Raw genomic sequence first — 26,575 nt, 5'->3', positions numbered from 1 at the left:
AACACTGATTGTAGCTAGAGATTTACAACACACAAACAATAAATGGCGAAATCGTCAACCGCAAAGCTCTTCTTTCTCTCCTCACTTTCATCGTCGTTCGGTCTTCGCTACCTCACCACCGCCACCACAAGAACTAGTCTCAGTTTCACTTTCACTTGCAGTCGTAACATTACGACGCGTGCTTCGAAGAGTAACAAAAAGAAGCAGAAAGCGAAAGTAGTAGTAACTGCAGCAGCGAAGAATTCAGTGGCGGTGAAGGAAAAGAGGAGGACTCGCTCTGACAAAGCTTTGGATGAACACGCAATCCAGTGCTACGTCGGTGACGGTGGCGCCTTACTCGAACACTGATTGTAGCTAGAGATTTACAACACACAAACAATAAATGGCGAAATCGTCAACCGCAAAGCTCTTCTTTCTCTCCTCACTTTCATCGTCGTTCGGTCTTCGCTACCTCACCACCGCCACCACAAGAACTAGTCTCAGTTTCACTTTCACTTGCAGTCGTAACATTACGACGCGTGCTTCGAAGAGTAACAAAAAGAAGCAGAAAGCGAAAGTAGTAGTAACTGCAGCAGCGAAGAATTCAGTGGCGGTGAAGGAAAAGAGGAGGACTCGCTCTGACAAAGCTTTGGATGAACACGCAATCCAGTGCTACGTCGGTGACGGTGGCGCCGCCGCGCCGCATATACCTGTGATGCTTGGCGAAGTAGTAGACGTTTTCTTCTCCAAACCCCTCCGCTCTTTCGTCGATTGTACCGTCGGCGCCGCCGGTCACTCCTCCGCTGTTAGTCTTTTCCTTCCTTTCCTATTATTTCATAGAGTTGAAAAATACTGCCACTTCAAATTTCATTTTTTATTTTCTAGTTAGTTTCAACTTTATGGTATTATTAGCTAATTTTCACTAGGAATTGAATTTCCTTAACAAATAAATTAACTTGAGAGAGAGAGAGTTGTGGTAATTTAAATTATGGAATTGTTAATAGAGCATAATAGAAAGTTGCATTTTTTTTTTTTCTAATTTTGGTGACACAATTTATAACCCTGACTAATTTGTTGAGGATCTATAATAAGCTGACCCCACAAAATTTGGAACTGGTTGTTGTTGTTGTTGGTGGTGAGTCGTGACACTACATTACTGCTCTTGAACATTTTAGCCATAACTGCAAAACCAAAAGTTCATATACATCATGGTTTCAGGCTTTCGGCTGGTTTTGGGCTGTTTTATTTTCTCTGTGAGAAGACCATGGTCTTGAGTATTACTAGAATCTTTGGATTATTGCTAGTACGAACTTCTAATGAAAATATCTCGTCTTCCTTGAACCATTTGTGTGTATTTATTTATTTATTACGATGAGAAAAAAAAGGCGTAAAAGAGAGCTGTGAGCTATTTGAGAACTTTTCCTCCTATGTGGAGCTCCATTTTTTTTTTTCCTTTTGCTGGTCAAGTTAGGTTTTTGGCATGCAAAGATTAGGTTTTTAATTTATCTTTTGACACTTGTAGTACTAACATAAATTTGATCGTGCATTGGACAGAGCTATAATCTAATATAGTCCACACTTCCTGTCTTCTTTTCTTCCCCCTTTCTGGTGAAGTTGTTTCGTATTATCTGGAAAATGCCTTTACTGGTTGGTTATTGCGCTTGGTCTTGCCACTGAACATTTTCTGAGAGTTCTTTTTTCTGATCTCATAATTTGTATGTATCTTCCAATTTTGACTTTAAGTTGCTCCTGCCAAATTCTTGTGATTCTAATCTATTATTACTTATTGGAAGCAACAGATAATTCAAGCCCATCCAGAATTGAAACTCTATTTTGGCATGGATGTTGATCCTGTGGCTTATGAGAAGGCTAGAGCTCGAATTGATGCCATCTTGAATGGTGATTCTTGTCATCCAACTTCTAACCTGAAAACACATACCGTTTTGAAGAATTTTAGGCATATCAAATCTGTGCTTAGCGAGGTTGATAAGAAACTGTTAGACACTGGAGTTGATGGCATCTTAATGGACTTGGGAATGTCATCCATGCAGGTTTGTGTTAATTGTGTTTGTTGGTTCTTAACTATAGATGACTTGGTGTGCACGCGCGCGCGCATGCGTGTGTGTCTATGAGAAGCTTCATGTATCACATTGGATTTTATTTTTTATCTGATCTTTATCTAATGTAAAATTTTCATATATCTTTGAGGTTTTGGAAAACTGGGGTGATAGATTAATGCATTGTAATGGTTCCTTTTTTTTTTTTTTTAATTATTTAAACAGCAACAGGTTGCTTTTCTTTTTATTTCATCATTGTTAATCAGTGTCAGTCTTCTACAATTAAGATTGGCAGTTTTGTACTTTGATCTTTGCTTGGGGGAAGTCTAATTCCTCTGTATTACATATTACATAATATTATTCCGTTTTGAATGCCTTCTCTTTCGGACAGGTGAATGATCCTGAAAGAGGTTCAGTGTACTTGGTAATGGACCTCTTGATATGCGAATGGATCCTCAGGTAACAATAAGGCTCTCCACAGATGTTTTTTTTTTATTATTATTATTTTTTTTTTTCACTTTGTTATGTTCAGTTGATAGGCCTCAAAGAAGTTTAGTGATGTACAATCAAAACAATTAAATGCATTAATGAAAACAAGAAAATACCAATAGTTGAATTTACTCTTTATTTATTTATTTATTTATTTATTTATTGATGAAATCATCAAATTGAAATTACTCCATCAGACTAAAAAAGGTAGAACTATAATTAGTGTCAGCAATATTTCAACTTTATTTGTATCAAGTACAAGTGGATTTTTCATTACTTGGCATTTTGACAGCTCTTCATTAAAAGAAAAATGTAGACAGCACTTACATTCAAGGCTTTTTTTTTTTTGGGTAAGTTACACGCACACCTAGTAGGCCTTAAACCTAGGACCTCACTTTCCACTTAGCACTTGCAAGGGGAGGATGTGCTCATTGAGCAACAGCTCATTGGCCTTAGATTTAAGTAGTGTTACAGGTTGAAAAAGAGGATAAAGATAACATGGAAATAATAGATTTTAAGAAATGAAATCTAAAGTGTAAGTAGTGGGTTTAAGCTTTCCAACAACTTGTAAATAATTGTCATCCTTTCAATGCCCTTGAGGTCTCTTTAGTCTTTAGGCCTAAAGTGCTGATTTTAATGCAGAGAAGATATTTTAGTTATATTCATTGTCTGATATGTAAGAGTGAAATTTGGTTATTATTATTTATATAAGTGGGATTTGTTAATGAATTAAATCACAAATGGTGAAAAAGGATATAACTTTCTAGCTGAGATCTAGTAGTTAGATAGTAAGTTATTTTGCTTTTCAAAAAGCCTCATTTGTTAGTAGTAGTAGTAGTAGTAGTAGTAGTAGTAGTAGTAGTAGTAGTAGTTAGATAGTAAGTGATTTTGCTTTCCAAACAGTAGTAGTAGTAGCATCCCCACATAAATTCATCAATCTAAAGAAGAGATACAAAAAATAAAAAATTCACACAAAAATAAAACATGAGAGAGAGAGAGAGAGAGAGAGAGTATTTACCTTTTTCATGTGAGAAAATATGTATACAGTGGGAGAGTGGCATATTTATAGTAATAGAATGAGGATAAGAAAAGCCAAAATAAAAGGAAGAGGAAGGGATAGATGAAGAGTGACATAAAGGTTGAGAGTAGTGGAGAGATGAAAAAGTAAAAGGGAAATTATGATGGGAAGTAGTGGAGAGAAATGAGAAATAGGTAGATGATATGACCGATGATGTGGCTTAACAGGAGCGTAGCAACAATAAATGCTACGCTTCAGCTTTTTGATATATATTAATAAGATAAAAGAGAGAAGAAAGCGCTTTTTGAGGATCAAAGGATCATGGTGCATGAAGCCACTTAACATCTGAAAGACAAAGGAGAAAGTTAGGAAGCTGATGCCAAGAAAATTGGACAATAAAAGGGGAAGAGTTGGGGAGCTTCAAGGTTTTATTATGATATAGTGAACCATGTGACTAATGATGATGTCTAAATGGGTTTGTCTGGTGAGAAAAGCAGGAGTATTGACATAAGAAACAGATACATAAATCCATTAACAAACTAGTACAATTCTTGGATTACATGGCACCAAAAAGCATTATGCTAAGCCTACAATTTTGTTCCACATACTGCATGCAGACACCTCAATTTTAGGTTGAAAAAAAAAATTTCTGATCTTTTTTACCTTTTTCCCCCTTTAAAAATGCTTAGATGTGTAGAATTCTGTACCACTGTTTTCCATTCTAGAATTCCCATGAACAGTTTCTGCTTTCCTTTTCAATATACATGTTTTTATTTCCACCCTAGGCATTGTCTTGGTGTAATTTGATATCATTGCTTGTTGGGGGAATGAGTGAATTGGTCTATTTGTTTCCTATGTTTGCTCACTAAATAATAATTTTAAATTTGTGTTTAATTAACTGATTGGAACAGGCCTATGACAGGCAAGTCTGAGAGCAGAAGACATTTTAAATTCTTGGCCAGATACAGAAGTGGGACGGATATTGCGGGAATATGGGGAGGAAAGCAACTGGCGCTCTCTTCAGAATAAAATTGTTAAAGCCCGATTACATGGTGGGTTGCATACGACTGGCGAAGTAGCAGATCTTATTCGGAATGCAACTCCTAGGACTAGAGGTAGTTTTCTTACCCTTCTTCCATAGTGGTTTTCTTTTGACTTTGCCTTCTATATCCCTTCTAAATATATGGTACCTTTACTTGAAACGCTCCAAACAAGTAATGTGCCTACTGTGCACCTTGCTCCATATCTCTATCCATAACTAGGGGATACAAAAACTCTCCCCACTAACCATGGGAAAAGCATTTAAGTCAATATTTTACTTTGATTGCTACAGGAGGGAGGCAAGGTTGGATAAAGACGGCAACCAGGGTGTTTCAAGCTCTGAGGATAGCTGTTAACGACGAACTTAAGACACTGGAGGATTCACTCTATTCTTGTTTTGATTGCCTCACACCTGGTGGTAGGCTTGCTGTCATCTCTTTCCACAGTTTGGAGGACAGAATTGTAAAACAAACATTTCTTGACATCATTAACAGCAATGAGGATGATGGGGATGAAGAAGGGAGACACAGAAGTGAATTGAGAAAGATCAGAAATGACAATGGTGAAAATGAACCGTGGATTAAACAAATGATACTGGGTTATAGAGGAGCAATCCTCACAAAGAGACCAATAACACCATCAGAGGAGGAAGAGAGATTGAACCGCCGGTGTAGAAGTGCTAAGCTCAGGGTGATTCAGAAGGTTGAAAGAGAATAATTTTTGTTGGAACTCCGATTCCCCAAGCGCATTTTTGTTGTTGAACATTTTATAAATCTGTATCTCTGATGTTCTACCCCATTGTTGATTCATCATTATTTAATTGAAAGTTCAGAAGTAATAGGTAAGTGCTGGTTTTTTGAATTCCTGTACTACCCCATTATTAATTTGATGATTGAGATCAACAAAAATGATATCAGGGGAATTGGACTGTTAATGCTTTTACTGGAGCCAGAATCTGTGTTAAATATTAAAATGAAATAGAAAAAGCATTGAACACCCTTTTGGAAAAAGCTAGGAAATATCTTGTGCGATGCCCAATGCATTTTTAAAAAATTTGTAAGAAATTAATCAATAACTCATTGGGTTCATCAAATACTATATGCATCATCAACAGATTTTCCAAATTTTTGTACTCTTTGGAGAATGAGTAGTGATTTTTACTTTTTAGCTATCCACTTTTTCAAATTAATTTTTCAACAGATTTTTTATTTCATTCTCTATTTTATTTAGATATTATTTCTTTAACCTTTCTTTATTCTTTTTTTAATATTTTTTAATTCTTTTTCTATTCATTCTCAACAGCTATATTTTTTTAATTCTCAACAGCTATATTTTTAAATCTCCTAACAATAATATTTTCACAGCTACACACACACACACACAGCAGCAATAGCAGAGTGCGCGCACATACAGCCCTTGTATATGGGCAGCACAAACACGCGCGCGCGCACACACACACACACAACCCCTGTATATGGGCAACACACACACACACACACACACCCAACATCTATATTTTTAAATCTCCCAACAATAATATTTTCACAGCTACACACACACAGCAGCAGCACGCGCACACACACACAGTAGCAACAGCAGTGCGCGCACACACACAGCCCCTGTATATTGGCAACACAGACGCGCGCGCGCACACACACACACAATTAGAACGAAAACCCTGTATATGGGAAGCATGAAATTTGAACAAAAGAACAAAAGATTTAATACAATCAAAGCTTTAATACAATAAGGTTGAACACCACCTTTTTTTTTTTTTTATAAACTGCAATTTCATTAAAAGACTAAGAAGGAATACAAGCAAAGGCATCTCCCTTACAAACTGCCTCAAGCGAGGGGGGGGAGATTGCCTTCAAAAAAATAGAAGGGGAAAAAGATATACATATGTAGTGCAACAGGATCACATTGTATATAGTGTAATAGGATCACATTGTAGCAAAACAAAATGAATAGTGCAACAGAATCATATTGCAGCAAAACAAAAATGAGTGACCCAATATACAAAATAAGTTTAAAGAGCTCTTTTAATCATATACAAAATAAGAGCATTGATGATGATAATAGTCTAAGAACAAGACCTTCGTTTTTCAAGGATTTCCATTTGGCATTGACAAATATGTTATTGCTACACTGAAGACAACATACTTACATCCATCATCATAAGCTCTTTTTCTTCCTTCAGCATTTCCATTCTCAATTTCTCTATTTCATTTTTCTCCTTCATTCTTGCTATTTCAAATTTTTTATCCTTAAGTTGAATTTGTGTCATATCATGCTCCTAGTCTACAAGACGTCTTTTCTCAATACAAGCCATTTTCATCTCACTTATTTTTCTTCTTTCTTCCATCATGACATTCAATATGTCTTCTATATGTGAAGTCGTGCCTTCTCTAGACTTTTGTTTCTTCAATCTTTCTTTTTCGGCCTTCACCTCTAGTGGTCTCTCTAAGTTTACAATTGGAACCTGTGGAATATCATCATCCTCTAAACTTATTGACTCTAGATTAGAAGGTGAAGATGCCTCAGATCTCCCTCTTTTTTTTGGTTGCTGATTGTTACCAATAGCCAACCATTTTGGTGAGTACTTTAATAAATTCTAGCAATGTTCATGTTGAAATTTGGTATGCTGCAATACTTGATAGAGCTCTTTTGCTACATTAAGCTGAAAAATTAACAAATAGTTTATAGTTACTATCTTGAAATAGTTAGAACAAATTAGCAAATTAACACAAATTTCTTTATAAGATGTACCTTGTCTTTATTAGTCTTACCACTTTCATTCTTTGATTCAATTTGTACCAAACACCCACAAAACTTATTGCTGCCAAGTTGAATCGTTGACCATTGGTTCATTAGAGAACTCACCGTACGCTCAGAAGTGAAGGTCTTCCATTGGTGGTAGTACTCCCAAATTCTTGACCAATATGTTGTGCGTTTTTTATTAGTGTTTTGCACTACATCTTGGTTAACATTGAGAAATGCAGACACAAGAAGCATGTCTTCTTGTATGGAGAAGTTGCTATCACATTGTAGTTTCTTAGCTGTGGATTCAACTTGGGGTGGAGACATTTGGCTAAATGCTTGAGCTTGTGGAACATTATCTTCACCACTTATATGTGAATATCCTGACATATATTCATCATAACTATCTTCTAAAAGATTAGTGAAAGATGTCTCCCTTGGAATACTCAAATTCATTCCTAGTAACAAAAACAAAAACAATAATTTACATTCAGTTACACAGAAACAATAATTCTATAATGTGTAAGGAATCCCTTTCATTCAGTTCATAGTTTATTGGCATCAAACTCCTAGTTCTATCACAGTTTCAAGCAATTAACAATAATTTATCTCAATTACACAGAAACCATAAGGAACAAAACTACAATGATCGCCACATTCTAAAAAACTCAACCTCAAAGCTGTCTATAAATTTTTCATTCTCAGCCCAAAATATTAACAACACAAGAGATCTCACAATTAAGATTGTACATTCAGAAACAATTTTCACAAAATCTCATGGAACCAAGCAACAGAAATTACCAAATTCTAGAACTACACAACTCAATGCAACATGAACCATTAGATTAGTCACTTACATTTTCATTCATAGAATTATTTACACACACACATTTCCCAGAAAACATTTTCCAAAAACCATTCCAATCACATAGATAACAAAAACCCACCAAGAAAAAATGACAAACATGCAAAACCCAATATGAATTCATCAATCAAACATCATTGTCATCACAATTTCATCTACAAACAAAAAAAAAAAAAAAAAACAGAGACATAAATATTACAAGGAAAATGATTCTATTTTCTTTTTTGTTGTTTTGTTTGTTTGGGTTTTTTTGTTTTTCTTGGTTTGGGTACCAATATTCAAGGTTGAGATTAATTTATTGACTCTAATAAGATTAATTAAATAGAAAAAAATAGAAAAAAGATCAAGAACAGAGTGACAGATAGATAGAGAGAAAAGAACCAAAAACCCAAAACCTAAACCCAGATAGTGGTGAAGAACAATAGAAAATCATTCAAAACCACCAAATCATCAACTCGTACGATAAACTAATAAAGTCAAACATGACAAAAACCCTATTAAATCAAAATTTTGGGTACCAATATTCAAGGTTGAGCCAATGTTTAGAACTCCATTCTTCGTCACAAGTGGTTGAGTGAACTTCGATTGAAAGACATGGTGCGAATTCTTTTGTGAAAGACACGATATGAGTTTTTTGTGAGAGAGAGCAGCGGTGAGGGTTGATTTTGTGAGAGAAGAGTTTTTGAAGAAAGGGAGCTTTCTGAAGAGAAACCAGACAATAGAGAAGAAGGAAAAATGTTTGGAGAGAGAGAAAGAATTGTAAATTAATACCACTGTTCAATTTTTTAATATAAAATAAGAGAACTACTGTAGCAACTTCAAAAAAAATTTTTTTTGGAGAATCTGTGTATAGAGAAGCTGTTGGAGCGTGAACAGTAGCATTTGGTGGTCCAAAAATAGAAATACAGTGACTGTTGGAGATGCTCTTAGTCATGACTAATTTACAAAGTTTGTTAGTAGAGCTAAATTCAAACTAAACCCTATTTCCTACCCATTTTTTTGATTCCAATGCTGGGTATCCTTTGTTATATAGTGCTTTGTAATGAATTGTAAGAAGGGAAATGAGACAAATACATTTTACAATGTTTAAGAAATCATAGACCTCAACAAAAAGATAAAAGTATTACCTTCCATGTCAATGTTTAATAAAAGAAAAGCACCCCCATAAATCTTTCAAATCTTTTATCCATGTTCAGATAGGAATTTCATGTTTGGTTCAAAGTGAAGACACTTCAGTCAATAAAGATTCTCATTTATCATGCAATCGTTACTTAGATACTTCGACAAGTGTAATAACATTTACTATATCTTGAGATATATATATATATATATATTGCAAAGCTATTGACAACTTATTTGTGATCCTCAAAATATTTTTTATCAAGTGCAAAGCAAAAATTAATTCAGAAAATAGAATTAATTTCATAATAGATTGAGCTTCAACTTTTTGGTCGAAGAGACCATATTCTTCAATAATTTCAAGTGCATCAACTGTAGTTGAGAACATCAAAATCAAGTTGAGAATTATCCCATAATATGATTCACAATGTGTATCACCAACACATTTAAGATTCGTCACTCAATTCAAACCTTGCTCACTTCTACAGTTCTACATACACTACTCTTTAATTCTTCTTTAATTTTGACAAATTGTGCGTCCAAATAGCATCTAGTCTCTTACAAGAGCCTCTAACAATAATATTTTTAGTCACAAGATATATAATGAAATAATAAATTTTAATTTATGAATATCGTCATGTGGTGTATAGAATATTCTTCTAAATTTGGTGTGGAGAAAAAATTTGTTCTGAATATTCGAATATCTATCCTGCCCAAACACAAAGAACCCACTTATAGCTGCTCATATTTATTTATATATTTTAGGCACAGAATTTGTTCATGTAAAATGATGTGGTCACTTCACAACGGAACTCTCAGTGTAGACACGTGTAAAACCAGTGGCCTCATAACGTGCTGTTTGCCGGTGCTGAATTAAAAAAAAAAAAAAAAAAACATTGATAGATTAATATAGTGCTAGTGGTAGCGTGGTACTGATGATAATCTGACAAGCTGTCGTTACCCACCATCCCTCTCACACTGTCTATCTTCTTCAACCTTTAAGCATTCAATTTCAACATCCAAAGAGCTCCTTCTCTTTCCAATTTCTCAGCAAAAAAAAAATAAATAAATAAATTTAAACTGGTTAATGAACACGCTGCAACTGTGTTGCTCTTATCTTTGTTAGTAACTTTGAAGAAATGACTCTTTCATTTTAGTCTGAATTCTCCTCTGGCTCTACTTGTCTTTTTTCAAAGTCTTGTATTTCACTTTGCAGTAATATAACAGTGATGTTAACTATTAAATGGCATGGACGTGGACAAGGCTGTGCCTCATTTCTAACTTCTCCTATACTAAAACCCAATACCAGGTTTTTACTACTGCTAATTATAGTAATATTAATCGATGTAATATATTTATGTTTTTCTTAAAATATTGGATAACTTGCTATTTTGCCATCTTTGATAAATATGCATAATGTTTCTTTACTTATATTCTATTTGTACTCATTATCTTAAAGTTTTGAGTTTATTTCAGGAAGAAAACTAAAGTAATCAAGCTAAACATATCAACTCCATCTGAGTCAAATGTAAAGAAAGCAAATTTATCAGCCACAAGGAAAGAAAGAATTAAGCTTCCAAATTATGATGATGATTGCTGTGGGGGCAAGACATTTCATATTAGTGAATTTCTATGCCACCCTTCTGGAATTCAAGCAATGCTCAATACAAGTTCCTTGCACAGTTTTCAAGCTCTTGACACTAACACTTACAGGTCTTTTCATTTTACTATTCGATTTAATTTTCTTTAGCTTTGCTAATCTTATTTTGATTTGTAATTGTGCTTTGCCATAACAAGTAACGAATAATTTCATGATATACGGAACTGCTTGTGAACTATTATTGTTTCTTGAGAGAAACTGAAATTACCAAAAAAGTTTCCGGGAAGAAAGAGAAACTGAATGCAAACGAATGCTATGATTATTTTTATAAGACTTTATGGGGACCAATTGTTCCACATCGTGAACCATACATAGTTGCGGAAAAAGTAAGACGAATGCACCATTTTGGAGGGTAATTTTTGTAGCTTTGTGCCATCAAATTTGGTCTAGGGTGCCTAAAGGATTAAATTCTCTGCGGTGTTATAAAAAGAGACCTGTCAGTTTAGGAAGTAATAGAGAGTGTGACTTCATATAGAATAGAATAGAATGGAAAGAAAAAATTCATGTGACCTACCTTGACTAGATAGTTGAGGATCCATAACTAATCTCAAAATTTTGGGACTAAGGCTTAGTGGTTGCTGTTGTTTAATGTTCTTGAACATGATATAGGTGAGAAATGTGCGTGGACAATTTCTATGTTAAAAGTATGAAAGATCAGAAGGATTTTGAGGGTGACCCTTGAATGATTCTATTAAAAGATCTTATTTTTTAATCTTTTGTGGTCCTCTTGTTGCTGGACTTGGCCTTAGTAGAAAACAAAGTGGGATCCTAATAAGAATTGGGGATTCTAGTAAAAGATCTTATTTTTTAGTCTTTTACGGTCCTCTTGTTGAAAGTGAAACTATCATGATGAAATTTTATGATACACACTCTCTTTGTTATGGTCTCAGAATTTTATGACAATCCTTTGTGTTTTCTCTTAGTTTAAGTTAATTTTTCAACTTAAAAGAAATTTAAAGATCCACAAGCATTGACCATAAAAATCAAAAATATTTTAATTAGGGTTATTAATATAGAAGAATTCAATAGTTATTACTTATACTTTGTTTGCATATATATCTTTTACTAGAAATCATATCTCTAGTATAGTGGAAATTCCTATCTTACACATTATCACATATGAACTGCAATGCTGGTTTTTAACCTCAAGCTTTCAAAGATGTAATATAGCTAGAAAACAACAATTTTTTCTTGTCTGGAAGATTCTATTCTTCTAGAGCGCCCCTTTCTATGGTGCAATTCAATTTCTGAGCTTTGCCTTTCAATGCTTACATTTTTTGTGTTCTGAAGATTGGACAACTCCCATCTTCTTAGTGCAGCTTTGGTGGTGTGTATGAACAGTGGTTAATTAACCTATTCAAGTTTTATTATAAGATGTTCTTGGCCCTTCTTATAGACATCAAGGATGAGTTGACACAATGATATTTAAGAAATTCTGGTTCTTTCTTTAAACTAAATAAGATTTCTATAATTCAATATAAATGAACCAGACAATTAGTTCAGTTGTTGTCTCATCCAAAATCATGGACAACACACTTTCTCATGTGCCTTCACAATTATAAACTCTATAGAGAAAAATTGTTGCTCTTACATTTTTGGAAATCAAGTTTCAAATAGGATTATCCTCAACTGATTGTGTAGGTGCTTTCTTCCAAAAGTTCAACTTCTAAATTTTGAAGCGGCCCCTGTGCTGGACTTACGAGTGACCCCAACAAATGAAGATTGTACAGTTGAGATGCTTTCTTGCAAGGTGAGTTTCTCTTCTAGGTGAGATAGTGCAAGAGAAATTCCAAGGGGTTGGGGTTAAGGGCTCTGGCTGTTGCACCATTCTCTCCTGGTTTCTTAAAAATGAAAAAGTACGTTGGTTTGGTACCATTTCCAAATAAAAGGGACAGGGTTTGTTATTTGGGATAAACTTGTTTACACACAAACTATATTACGCACTCCTCCAAGTGCAACTGAAGTCATGATTTCAATTGTTTTTGGGGATATGTGTAAAATTTTGTAAAATAATTTGTGTAATAAACACTACTCATATTATTTTCATTAGAAGAGACAAAAGTTTTATACTTCCAACCAAAAAAAAAAAGGCAAAAGAAAACTTAATTTTTTCTTGTCTGGAAGATTCTATTCTTCTAGAGCGCCCCTTTCTATGGTGCAATTCAATTTCTGAGCTTTGCCTTTCAATGCTTACATTTTTTGTGTTCTGAAGATTGGACAACTCCCATCTTCTTAGTGCAGCTTTGGTGGTGTGTATGAACAGTGGTTAATTAACCTATTCAAGTTTTATTATAAGATGTTCTTGGCCCTTCTTATAGACATCAAGGATGAGTTGACACAATGATATTTAAGAAATTCTGGTTCTTTCTTTAAACTAAATAAGATTTCTATAATTCAATATAAATGAACCAGACAATTAGTTCAGTTGTTGTCGCATCCAAAATCATGGACAACACACTTTCTCATGTGCCTTCACAATTATAAACTCTATAGAGAAAAATTGTTGCTCATACATTTTTGGAAATCAAGTTTCAAATAGGATTATCCTCAACTGATTGTGTAGGTGCTTTCTTCCAAAAGTTCAACTTCTAAATTTTGAAGCGGCCCCTGTGCTGGACTTACGAGTGACCCCAACAAATGAAGATTGTACAGTTGAGATGCTTTCTTGCAAGGTGAGTTTCTCTTCTAGGTGAGATAGTGCAAGAGAAATTCCAAGGGGTTGGGGTTAAGGGCTCTGGCTGTTGCACCATTCTCTCCTGGTTTCTTAAAAATGAAAAAGTACGTTGGTTTGGTACCATTTCCAAATAAAAGGGACAGGGTTTGTTATTTGGGATAAACTTGTTTACACACAAACTATATTACGCACTCCTCCAAGTGCAACTGAAGTCATGATTTCAATTGTTTTTGGGGATATGTGTAAAATTTTGTAAAATAATTTGTGCAATAAACACTACTCATATTATTTTCATTAGAAGAGACAAAAGTTTTATACTTCCAACCAAAAAAAAAAAAGGCAAAAGAAAACTTTTACTTCCATTTACCAACACCAGATCCATGTTGTTACCTCCTCTGCCAACCACACCACAGGCACGCTACCTCCAACACCACCATCAAGGCATTAACCCTTTAGTCCTTAAACACTACCTGCATGTCACCATCACCACCTTTGCCATAATAACATTTAGTACTGATGTATGACTTTCAATTCATTTATATATATTTTAGGTTCAGACTGGTGGATGGAAAGAAAAACAATTGATTTTTAAAATGTTATAAATGCCTAGTGAGCTTACTTGAACAGGAAGTAAGGGCCTTACATGTGAGGAAGAAGAATATTGGGATGGCCCGGAGATATGCAATAAATTTACACTAGAAAAAGAAAAACAACTCCACGCTCAGATATTGAGAAGCCACCTTCGCCCAGTCACATTTGAACTTCGATTTTACTACTTTGAACCTTCATAATTAATTATTTGGCATGGTGTTGTGTCTTGGTCTTAAAAAATAAGATGCTGAATTGGTTTTTCTGTTGGGTATCTCTTGTAAACTGCCCAAGTACTTGGCTTGTTCCCTTTTCTCAATGATATTTTTAAACATTAAAAAAAGGTTTGCTGAAGTTTTCCCAATATGATATGCAGTTTCAGGGTTCAGAGATCATGGAACGACAAAACAACCATTTTTCAGGTACATTTAGATCTACTGGAGTTAGCCTAGTAGAGAAATAAATAGTCGTTTATGGGAATAAAAAATATAAGTTTACTGCAGAGGACTAACCTTTTCTATTCTTCTATTTGTTTGTTTCTCTCCTCAAATTAAACCTCAATATCTTAAGACTTCTGTAACATGCTCATGGACTATGGAGAGCCATTGTCCATAGGACCTAAAAGAATCTTTTGTACAAAAAATTTTATACAATATATGGGGTGTTATATTCATTTGATATGATGCAAATGATTTTGAATCAATATCATTAGATTTCTTTAAAATATTGTTTTGGACTTGCAGCTTCAATGCTAAATCACATGACATGGGAGACGAATGATTTTGAATCATTTTTGGAGGTTGAGGTGAAGTTGAATCTCACTCTTGAGGTTGTAATTATTCCTCTCAGAAACTGTGATAACTTTTAGATTGTGGCATATGCAGACTTTTTTTTTCCCTCAAAAAAGAGAAACATATTAAAAGAGTTTTTTTTGTTGTTGTTGTGGGGGAAGGCCAGGGGTTCCCACATGTTGCAGGAGGAACAATTAATTCACGTCAGACCAATTTTTGAAGCACCGTTGGATCATATCTTGTTAACAAATAAATTTTAGGTTTACTTTATCCATGTTATTTAGCTTGGTTGATGAGATAGTTCTAGCTCGTCAATCAGTCCTCCCAGATCACCTTTTCTCCTCCTTATGCAGAATAACTTGGTCCTTTCATTCATTTCATGTTCATTTTCTGATTGATGAAATTATATGGCCTATGCATCTTTTCAAATCTATGTCGTACTGAGTATTGAGTTGGAGATATAGTCTCACTAGTATATGAACAATACTATATGTTGCTTGCAGATTTACACACGCCCATTTACTATGATGCCTGTATCATCTGTTGAGCGTCCTGGAAATTTGTAAGTTATTCCGTAACCATTTTTAATTACAGTTTATCCTCTTGAAATCTACTAGTCTTAAATCATTATTTCATGAAGTATATGGTTATTCTTGTAATTTATGAGCTTGATAGCCTAGCATACAGATTTTGGGCAACACAATTTCATCACTCATTAGCTGTATCTTTGATAATATAATGAATATGTTAGTTACTATCAAAACAATTGAAGTGCTTTGATCAGTGTTTTAATTTGTTATCATTAAAAAGGTATAGAAAGGTAGAATTTGAAAACAACCAAGTCACTTTCTAAGTACTTTGTACGGGTATCTCGATATTCACATAATCCATGAGAAGAAGACTAATTTTTGCTTGTGGAAAATGCACTCTGCTCCTATCCTGATCCTAGAGACCAAAAACCCATCTAAACACTACAATATTCTCATAGATTATCAATCTGTTTCTAAAGTTATCTAGTTTTGGCTTCTTGAGTATCTTGGAACATCCTCATTTTCATGCCATAATTCCACAAATAAGAAGAGTTCCTATTTTACAAGCTGCACTTTTGTTTCTCTAGACCCTTCATTTTCTCCTCATCCAAATAATAGAAAGTGTGGTGATGTACAGAATGATGCAAGCTCTGGTGGATAGGCTCTTCCCATTACATCTACAGCAACTACTACAAGATTATGACAAATGGGTTCATCAGCAGTTGGATAGTATTTTATGAAGTCTGTCCTCCACATCTACTTTTACAAGTAAATTCTTAGTCCTGAAACCCGAACGTTAAGCCTCATAAAATTTTACAAAAAATACTAGGTCAGACCCTAGACGGAATAAAAAATAATTTTCTTTGCTTTTGGTTGACCAATATTTATGCTTACCATGATAATACCAATATTTTGAAACTATTTAGAATTTTATGTCACTTCTAAATTGTGTCTTCAAGACATGACATCCAAAACTCTGAGTTCAATACATAATTTCAAGTCTAACTGCTTTTTCATTTTTGTTTTTTCATAAGGCTTTTTCTAATTCATTACAGTCAATGGCACTTCTCTCCTTGCATTCAAATCTAAAGATTTATGTCATTCCTTTTTTTTTTCTCCTCCCATTTTTTAACATTAATTGATTTAGTCAAGACTCAAGATAGAGTATGAGAAAAAAAAAATTATGGATTCTAACTCACAATTTCAAAATAGTAATGTCTTGCCAACTCAAACCTAAAGTTGTGAGTTGAGATTTTAAGAAAATGCATATTTCAATATTAGTCTTCAATAATTAATACAAGGATGACATAAAAACTTAAAAGTAAAAAAAGAACATATATATCATTTATAGTACTCATTAGAAGTAGGAGTGTGCGTCGAGTTGAGTAGTAGGATAATATTTAATCAAATAGAATATAAAAGATAACATCTTAAAATACAAAACTAAATTGCATGAACCCAAAATAGAATTCTAATTAACACAAAAATTCACCAACCTAAAGGATTGATGCAATGAAAAGAAAATATATAAAAAATCAAACAAAAAATGAAAAACAAATTGAGAGTGAGAAAGAGAGAGAGGGAGAGAGAGAGAGAGAGAGGGAGAGGTAACCTTTTTTGTGTAGAAAACTATGCATAGAATGAAAAGAGAAATGTCCAATTTATAGTAAGATGTTGAGAATAGGAAGAGTCAAAATGAAGGAAAACAAAAAGGTAGAGAAAGGATGATATTAAGGAAGAAAGTAGTGGGGAGATAAAGAGGTAAAAGGGAGTGAGAGTTTGAGAAAATTAATAATAAAAATAATGGTTAAAAGATATTTAAATTTTTCAATAATGGAGTTTTTAAGTCATCTTAAATGAGAAAATGTTTAAGAAATATATATAACAAAAATTGGAAATAAAAAATGATGACGTGGCTAATGATGTGGCTCAATGTGAGCGTAGCAACATTAAACACTACGCTTCAGCTTTTAGTAATATATAGATTCTTAGTCCTGATACTTAATAATTCTCTTAATTTTACAACAAATGGTCTGAAATTGGATTTCAGATAATTTTCTTTGCTTTTGGTTGACCAATATTTATGCTTACCATGATAATACCAATATTTTGAAACTATTTAGAATTTTATGTCACTTCTAAAATTGTGTCTTCAAGACATGACATCTAAAACTCTGAGTTCAATACATAATTTCAAGTCTAACTGCTTTTTCATTTTTGTTTTTTCATAAGGCTTTTTCTAATTCATTACAGTCAATGGCACTTCTCTCCTTGCATTCAAATCTAAAGATTTATGTCATTCCTTTTTTTTTTCTCCCATTTTTTAACATTAATTGATTTAGTCAAGACTCAAGATAGAGTATGAGAAAAAAAAAATTATGGATTCTAACTCACAATTTCAAAATAGTAATGTCTTGCCAACTCAAACCTAAAGTTGTGAGTTGAGATTTTAAGAAAATGCATATTTCAATATTAGTCTTCAATAATTAATACAAGGATGACATAAAAACTTAAAAGTAAAAAAAGAACATATATATCATTTATAGTACTCATTAGAAGTAGGAGTGTGCGTCGAGTTGAGAGGATTTTTTTACCCAACCCACCATGGTGGGTTAAAAAAATCCAACCCATCACAAAGGTTCAACCTAACCCACATGGATCAGGTTGGGTCAGGTTGAACCCATGGGTTGGATAGTTTTTAATTTATTTTATTATTATTGTTATTAAATTGATTAGAAAAAATATATATCTCACCTGCCACCTGAGTTGAAAAAAAAAATATACACAAACTAGTAGTCCAATTCAATTATAAACAAAATATATTCAACTGAGTTGATAAAAAAAATATACATGAACTAGTATCCTAACTTAGTTATAAACAAATAGGAGTGAAGTGGCAGAGTGGGAATGGCAGGCAACAAAGAGAGAAATAAGATTGTTAGGGTTTGCAAGGTAATTGAGTTTTATATATGAAGAGTCGAATAGGGGAAAAGATTAAATAAAAAATTATTAATTATAAAATATATTTGTAAATATATATAATTTAAATTTTAAATATATAGGTGGATTGGGTCAAGTTAGGCAGGTTATGATTGTTATGATCCGAACCCAACCCGACCCACAATTAAAAAAAAGGCGAAAATTCACTTTTAGTCCCTACATTTTCAAACGATTCCCATTTTAGTCCCTACATTTTATTTTCACCGCTTTTAGTCCTTCTTTTGAAAAATGCGTTCCGTTTTAGTCCTTATCGTTACTCATTTAATAGAAATATCTTACGTGGCAAACGGTCCAACAGTAAATGCTAACGTGTCCATTAAAATAATATTAAAAAATTATTTACATTTTTTAAAATGCCACATCAACAATTTAATTTTTAAAAAAAGCCACATCAGATAAAAATAATATAAAAATTTCTAACCTAATTATTTAAAAAAAAAAAATTAGTTAAATTAATTTTTTTTTCTTTTTTTTTTTTTTTTGGAAGAACATGAAGAACTCAAACATGTTCTTCATTTTCTTTCCCAGCTAAGCTTGCCCAGAAAATTAAAAATTAAAAATTTTCTCTTCTTGTCTTGCATTTTTCTTAGCAAAAAAACCCATTAAATCACTCGGATTTACAAAATAAAAAGACATGCCCATAAAAATTTACAAAACAGAAGCATTCAACAAGATTTTCTTATGCTTTGAAACCAAACACAAAAAACACAAAACTCAAACCCATATTTTCGGCCTCCATGCACACCACAAACCCAAAAATCAACATTGGAATACAACATTACCACAAACCCAAAAATCAACATACCCCACAAACCCAGATCAACAAAACTCACAACCAACAAACCCATTGTCAGAATACATATCTCCACCACGATCTACACCACTGAGCTAAGAGTTAGAGAGATGAAAGAGCCATTTGGGTCTGAGTTTGAGCAGAGATGAGATTATGAGATTAGAGAGTTTGGGGTCATCTCGGCTTCATAACCACTGATCTAGGCTCCAATACCGAATTGGTGACTGGGGTTTCGAACAACGGAGCCATACCGAATCGGCGACTATGGTAAGTTACCAAATCGGTGGACCTTCGCGATGGGTTTTCTTTCTTTAACGGTAGCAGTGACCTCACTGAATCTTGAACAAGTTCGACAACAGCGACCTCATCACTGAGATTTGAGAGAGTTTAGGTCAGATTGGAGTTTGGCAGTCGGTGGAGATGAGATTTTGAGAGAGTTTGGGTCTGAGAGAGATTTTGTCGAGGGTGAAGAGAGAAANAGGTGATTAAGGTTAAATTGATTTGATTTGAAGAGATTTGGAAGCTTATTTTTGTGTTTGTGTTTGTTTTTTAATTATATATATATATATATTTAAACCGTTTTTCAATTAGATTTAAGTTTTTTTTTTTAATTTTTTTTTTTGGGTTTAAATTTTCTGACGTGGCTTTTTATAAAAAATTAAAATGCTAACGTGGCATAAAAAATTCCAAATAATATTTTTTTATAATATTTTAATCGTCACGTCAGCTAATAGAGTGTTCCGTCTACCACTTAGGACTTTGCCGTTAGGGCACTGACGATAGAGACAAAAACGAGATCGTTTTTTTTTTTTTTAGGGACTAAAAGCGGTAAAAATAAAATGTAGGGACTAAAATGGGAATCGCTTGAAATGTAAGGACTAAAAGTGGCTTTTCGCCTTAAAAAAATTTCATAACTCAACCTAACCCACCAATTCCTAAAAACCAACCCAACCCGACGGGTTGTGTTGGTTTTGGCTGGTTGACTGCACATTCCTAACAAGAAGGGAGAAACTACAAAATGGGAGAGAGATGAGTGCAGGGATAAAATGAAAAAAAATTTAAATGTCCACCTTTCCCACTTCAGCTTCTCATGCGATTCAGGAGTGTAAGCATCATCGGCGGCTTCATCTATGTACTTGTAGATGAAGTCAATGTTGTTCGGGTTGAACATTCTTCAAATTATTATTATTATTTTTTTTTTCATTGTTCAAATGGTTTGAAGCAAAATGAGTTTTTGAAGAGAAACAAATGTGACCCTTTTTCATTAAACTTTTTCTAAAGATAGCGTTTTAATTATGAGAGTATTATAAAATGTTTTGGGATCGAAGAATCATGTCAAAATCATTGTCCAAATTATCAACTGATGTCTTATTACTTCTCTATATATTGTTTTGCTTGCAGTTTTGTAGGTTTTGGTAACCTATCGCTTGGATAAGAGAAATGTCAGATTTGGTGATATTTTTTCTCATTATAGAAAAAGAATCCATTGTTTCTTTTAGTTTTGCAAGAACATTACAGCGCACATCAAAGAGATCTATGTTTTTCCTAATCTGGTTACCCAAGCATCTTTTTGCCATTTCTTAATTAGAAGCATTCTTATATCACCACTTGTATGACTAGCCAAGTTCTTGTTGTTAATTTCCTCCAATATTTCAATAATTTCAAATCTCCACCACAAATTGTTGATGAACTAAAAAAATTAGTTCAATAATTTTTTAGGTAAAAATTGTAGTTATTTGATCATATTATATATGTTTACAAATTTGAAAATTATATGATATAATGACTGATAGATAGGCATGACTCAAGAATGCAAATATCATTTAGATAAATAAAAACTGCAAATATCTCTCAATTATTTTTGTTACATTCTTAACTGTGTGATGATTTTTTTTTTTTTTCAAATCAATTGTTTCTATTTTTTTTTTTTTTTTCAAATCAATTGTTTCTCATATTGACATCATAATTTAATTATACTTAATTAATTAATACTCCACTTAAAAATAATTAATATAATAAAATAAATATATTTATCATATTAGTAATCTTTTTAATTTTATACTTAAAAATAATTAATCTAATAAAATAAATATATTTATCATATTAGTAATCTTTTTAATTTTATAGAATAAATACTACAATTTTGCTGTGTCTGTGTCTGTGTGCGCGTGCATGTGTGCGTGTGCGCGTGCATGTGCGTGTGCGTGTCAGTCAAAAGAGCTAAAAAATTAAATAGTTAAGCAACTGAGCATGAGGAAGAATGTTATATTCTAAATCGATAACTATTATATTATTATATATATAAAGCCAAAGCTAAGTGAAAATTTAATTACATCTCAAATTAGAGTCTAATTTTATTCCATATGTCTCATGACTCTCATCTAAATTTTTGGTGCAATTATTTACTACACTATAAAATCGAGGAGTCCAACTAAATTTTCTTAATTTTTTGTGTTAAATGAGTTATTATGTAAGAAAACCATAAAATCAAAATTAATAATCCTTAAATAAAATCATCATAAGTGATTCATTATTATTATTATATAATTAGTGGTTGGACAAATTAAAATTAAAAATTTCATCAATTGTTAAGAACATATAGTATATATAATTCAACAGTGAGATTTTCAAAATATAAATTCTATAACAAGTTATTGGGTGGTGTAACATTATTTAGAGTTATACCAGGTGTAAGAACCCAATTTGAACTCTTGGCCCAAAAGGAGTATGGACTTAAACCCAAATAGCCCAAAGTAATAAATTTGTAGAGAGCAGGTTGAAGAACTGGGCTTTAGTGAATTAAGCAACAAGCTAATAGATTTTAGTGATGAAGAAAAAAGGATAATAAATGTTTACTAAAGAAAAAACATCCTCGGCCAAATCCGAGGAGACTGATTCTAGTATATTGCTTCTGAGGTTTTATTACAAGTTTGGTTCTAGACTGCTACAGTGTTTCTCTCTTAATTTTCCAATCCCTTTCTCATGGAGGGTCTCTTACATTATATAGATCTCATTGAACCATCTTGACCCTACACTTGTTGATTATTTGAGCCCTTACTCAAGTGTTCATCCCATTAGACACTCTCTCTGGCATACTGTGAGTTGCGGTAGCCAAGGCAGCACTGTTCAAATGTCTTCTCCATATAAATATGGCCAGAAAAGTAGCTGCATTGCATTTAATGTGGTGGTAGCAGCTTTTCTCTATATATTTTTGGGTTTCCATCTTTCTCGCATTCTCATGAGGTGCGTCCTTATCAATGGAGTTTCTATAAAGGTCACTTTCATCGCTGGAATACATATTTGAGCTGTACTTGTCATAGCCGAGGGGGAATTCCTCCTTGGACCGCCCTCCACTCCTTTGTTATCTATAAGACTCTAAACTGAAATTTCTCATAATTGTTTATCCCTCCTCAGACATGCCACATCCACAGATAAGGCCCAAGGCCCAAAATATAATTTTAGGCCTTTATCCCTACAATAGCCCTTCAAAACTCTGGTTTTTCCCTCTCATCCTAAAAGAAAAAAAAAGGTTTTGATTTTTAAGAAGTTACACCAATTGATTCCTTGATTCGCATATGTGAGAGCTATTTTGTGAGACCCATAATTGCTCCTGGCATTTCGAAGTCCACAAAGCGTCATTAATTACTCCAGGCGGCGCTTTGTTCCCCAAATCTAACGGTGGAGCGCAAATCCAACGACTGAGTTTTTTTCCTGGAATTTTGAGTGGGATAACTCCCACTTACTTTTGCTTCCTATATAAAGCATACGGAGAGATCTTTTCTCCATTTTATAAGTCTTCAAGTTTCCAGAGATATCAAACACTTATGCTCTCAACAATTTTCCAAGATACATGTTTGCTCACTCCCAAGTGCAGGAGATCGTAGCAATATAATTTTCGGAGTACCAAGGTCGAACAACAAGGAGCAAGATATATTCAAAGACAATATAATTAAATAACAATTTGGGTGAAGAAGAAAAGTAATTTTGCTTGGTGATTGTTAACAAGAATAGTAATAAAAACTGATTTAAATTAATAATGTAAATACCAAGGCATCGGGGTGTTTCCCTATATCAATATGAGATTTTTTGTGATCTAAGAAAATATATATTTCATAATTGATTGTTCTTATACAATAAAAAACTTATGATTTAGTTGAACTAAGATAATTCAAGAACGCATGATAACCTCGATTAGTAATGCGGTTAGAAAAGTTTTCAGAAAAATCCATTTACTTTAAAACCTGATTTCTATTTGAAACTATTAGAAATTCATCTAAACAATAAGAAAAACATGATTGGACTTATTGAAAGCATGGAAGAACTAATACATCAAAAGAAATCTAATTGAACAATCAAATATGTCGTTGATTAAATCCTAGAAAGAATCACATTGAATATTCATACAGCATAGAATAAACATAACCCCTAGCGCTAGCAAAGAGCTTAGGCGACCATTAGAGAAAGAAAAATACAAGGTTTTCTCTCCCAAAATTTGTTCTCCATAGCCTCCCTTCAAAAACCTAATGTCTAAGTGTCCAAAGAAACATATAACTTTTACTATTTTAATTTCCATCGAAGTTTACAGCAGTAATTTGTGAGTTAATTTAGGCCTTCAAAAATTGAGAATTTCGAAAAACTCAAAACTGGAAAGTTGTAAATATTTAAGTCATGGTTCCAACTCATCCAACCTTGTGTCAATTGGATTTTTGAGGAAAGAGATACACCCAAAATACTGATCAGTGCTCAAATCAGATTTTTTCTTTTCAGATTCTGCCTCTTTGATTTCTTTCCTTTTTTAAAGCTTCCAATCATGGTAGATGATCCAAGCACTCCAGCTGCACCTCTTTAGACATTTAAGCATGGTCCTTTAACTCCACTTTAATTCTAGTTTGGCCTCCATTCTCTCATAAATTCATGTAAACTCATCTTTCTTACATGATTTCCTGAAAGTAGAAAATTACACACAATGAATAACATCTTATTCAAGAAATTATATAAAGATAAATGATAGGGACTAATGCAAATCATGGCTTAATTATACAAATTAATCATAGTAATAAGGAGATAACGCCTACATAAATATATAACAAGTATACATTTTAAGGCGTTATCACACCCCCCCCCCCAACTTAAATCTTGCTAGTCCCTAGCAATCCACAAAACACCCATGTCTACTAAAAGTAAAAAATAAAAAATAAAATACAAGCCACTTTCGCAGGCTAAATGACTGCTCTTCCCATGTGCAGCAAGTCTTTGAACCCCTAGGTCACTCTAGTGGATGAGTTTACTCTCGTAAGGGTTTGCAGTGACTCTACCCACAAAAGTCAAAGGTTTCCTAAAAATTCCTACAGCAAATGTTAATCTGCTTTATCGTTATATCATACAAATGAACTTTCAATTTTTGAGTTGGGATATTATTCATCATATTAAAGAGCTTTCACGAGCTTCACTATTGGAGAGTGTGTGTGCATAGCCCATCCAATCAAACCGGCTTTTCCAAACATGCATAGACCAAGAATAATCTAGATTAGAGCCTCTACTCCAATACCTCTCTTAAGTCATCAACACTCTGAAAGAACACACATAAAAGTAATGGTTTCTCTCTTCAAATCANTCTGAAAGAACACACATAGAAGTAACGGTTTCTCTCTTCAAATCACATGTGAACAAAAAGGAAAGAAGAAGTTTTAAGAATAATCACGTGTATACAAAACAGCATATAAAACAACAGAAATATCTCTTGAAAAGGATGTTAAATTCTTGAAAACATAAGGTTAATATCATTCTCATCCCTAGTTTTTATCCCAACACATACCAGCCATGCACCTTTAGGATCAAGTAGGACTTTAGCTCAATAGTAGTATAATCTTATGGCTAGGTAAAGGCAAACTGCTCTCTTTGAAATATGAGGTATATGAATCAAATGCAGAAAATTCAAGCCAAACCCAACTCATAACAGTAACAACCAACTTGAATCAAAACAATCTTTACTCAACCAATAACCCCTGAAATACATAAAAGATATGTAAGACACCAATGATTTATTGATTGATTATGTATGTCTTCTCTTTCTTTCTTTTTTTCTCTTTTTTTTTTTCCTTTTTTTTTTTTTCTTTCTTCTTCTTTCTTTTTTTTTTTTTTTTGAAGAAAAGAGAGACAATGGTGATATCTAAACACGTCAATTGCTGAAAACTTGAACCCCAATGAGAATACTCTATAAAATAATGTTTTGTGATATTGTAGAAGTATTTTCATGGCTCAATTGATGGTGACAATAGTTAATATAAAGGTAGGCTGAATATTTATTTAGCTGGTGACAAAAAATTGGTGGTCTTAGGCTCTCATCTCCTAAAATTTCACATAAACCAGCATGCCTAAGGATCAAAATAAGTAGGATCATGGTATATCTCCCATAATGTTTCCAGTAGTCAACCAAAAAATATAGAGATATTTTACAAAAACTGAAGCATATGAGAGAAATTTAAGAGTTCAAACAAAGATATACTCTCACAAAAAAAGTAAGCTCAAGAACTCTCCATATGAGTTGAGTTTAGCTTATATCTAGCTTGTTTATGATTCATGCATATCCAACATCCAACTCGTCCGCTATCCTGGCTATTGTGCTCAAAAGTTTCCATTGTGCTCTTCATGAAAGAGTCTTAATATAACAAATAGTATAACCAACTCAGTATTATTCATTCCATCACATAATATAAAAATAAAGCTTATAACTCTTCTACATTCAAATTCAAATTTTTTTTTTTTTTATAATAATTGAAAAGTTGGAACCAAAAAGAAAGAAAAAAAAATCATGCAAGGTGCAGCAAAATGTGTAGACCTCTCCCCCTAACTAAAATATTGGCATTGTCCTCATGTTCAAACCTAATAAATTCAAGATAAAGAGAAGTTACCTTAACATTTAGTTTTTTTTTTTTTTTTTTTTTTTTTCGAAATTCTTTAACCACAGCTGAAAATATTTAGTCACAAAAGACAAATAATAACAAAAAAAAAAAAAAAAAACAAGGAAGTTCTACTGGTGGGTAGCATTAGGAAGTCGAGCGGGGAGCTTGTAGTCCTTTTGTACGAACTTCAATTCTTTCATAGTGAATTCAGGTTAGCCTTGAGGATCGGTGGGTCAAATCTTCCCCAGGTTTTTACCGTGTGGTTTCCTGGGTGATCATATCTTGTGTTATTTATTTTCCGCTGCTTTA

At 33.2% G+C, this 26,575-nt stretch overlaps 3 protein-coding genes across 3 annotated transcripts; 2 read left to right on the top strand and 1 right to left on the bottom strand.

Annotated features, from left to right (window-relative positions):
* Window positions 1-340: 340 nt before the first annotated feature.
* On the top strand, window positions 341-5,445 carry LOC112019273 (uncharacterized). Its single transcript, XM_024051811.2, is given in 6 exon segments — window positions 341-784; window positions 1,779-2,030; window positions 2,428-2,443; window positions 2,446-2,495; window positions 4,466-4,658; window positions 4,877-5,445. Coding segments are annotated over 6 exon segments (1,338 nt in total). The 5' UTR covers window positions 341-382; the 3' UTR covers window positions 5,302-5,445.
* Window positions 5,446-6,372: 927 nt separating this feature from the next.
* Window positions 6,373-8,492, bottom strand: LOC111987803 (glutathione S-transferase T3). The gene is made up of 3 exons (XM_065773688.1): window positions 8,482-8,492; window positions 7,354-7,802; window positions 6,373-7,264 (listed from the first exon to the last, which is right to left on the bottom strand). Exons 2-3 carry the CDS (start codon window positions 7,798-7,800, stop codon window positions 7,199-7,201), a joined length of 513 nt encoding a protein of 170 aa, XP_065629760.1. The 5' UTR covers window positions 7,801-7,802; window positions 8,482-8,492; the 3' UTR covers window positions 6,373-7,198.
* A 1,771-nt stretch (window positions 8,493-10,263) lies between these two features.
* LOC112019284 (uncharacterized) lies at window positions 10,264-16,371 on the top strand. Its single transcript, XM_065773675.1, is given in 8 exon segments — window positions 10,264-10,637; window positions 10,805-11,041; window positions 12,630-12,755; window positions 13,549-13,660; window positions 14,627-14,672; window positions 14,994-15,079; window positions 15,545-15,603; window positions 16,209-16,371. Coding segments are annotated over 8 exon segments (909 nt in total). The 5' UTR covers window positions 10,264-10,557.
* Window positions 16,372-26,575: the final 10,204 nt, after the last annotated feature.

Source organism: Quercus suber, unplaced genomic scaffold, assembly GCF_002906115.3.
Source record: "Quercus suber isolate HL8 unplaced genomic scaffold, Cork oak 2.0 scaffold_78, whole genome shotgun sequence".
Lineage (NCBI taxonomy): Eukaryota > Viridiplantae > Streptophyta > Magnoliopsida > Fagales > Fagaceae > Quercus > Quercus suber.
This window is presented reverse-complemented; position numbering and strand designations above follow the sequence as displayed.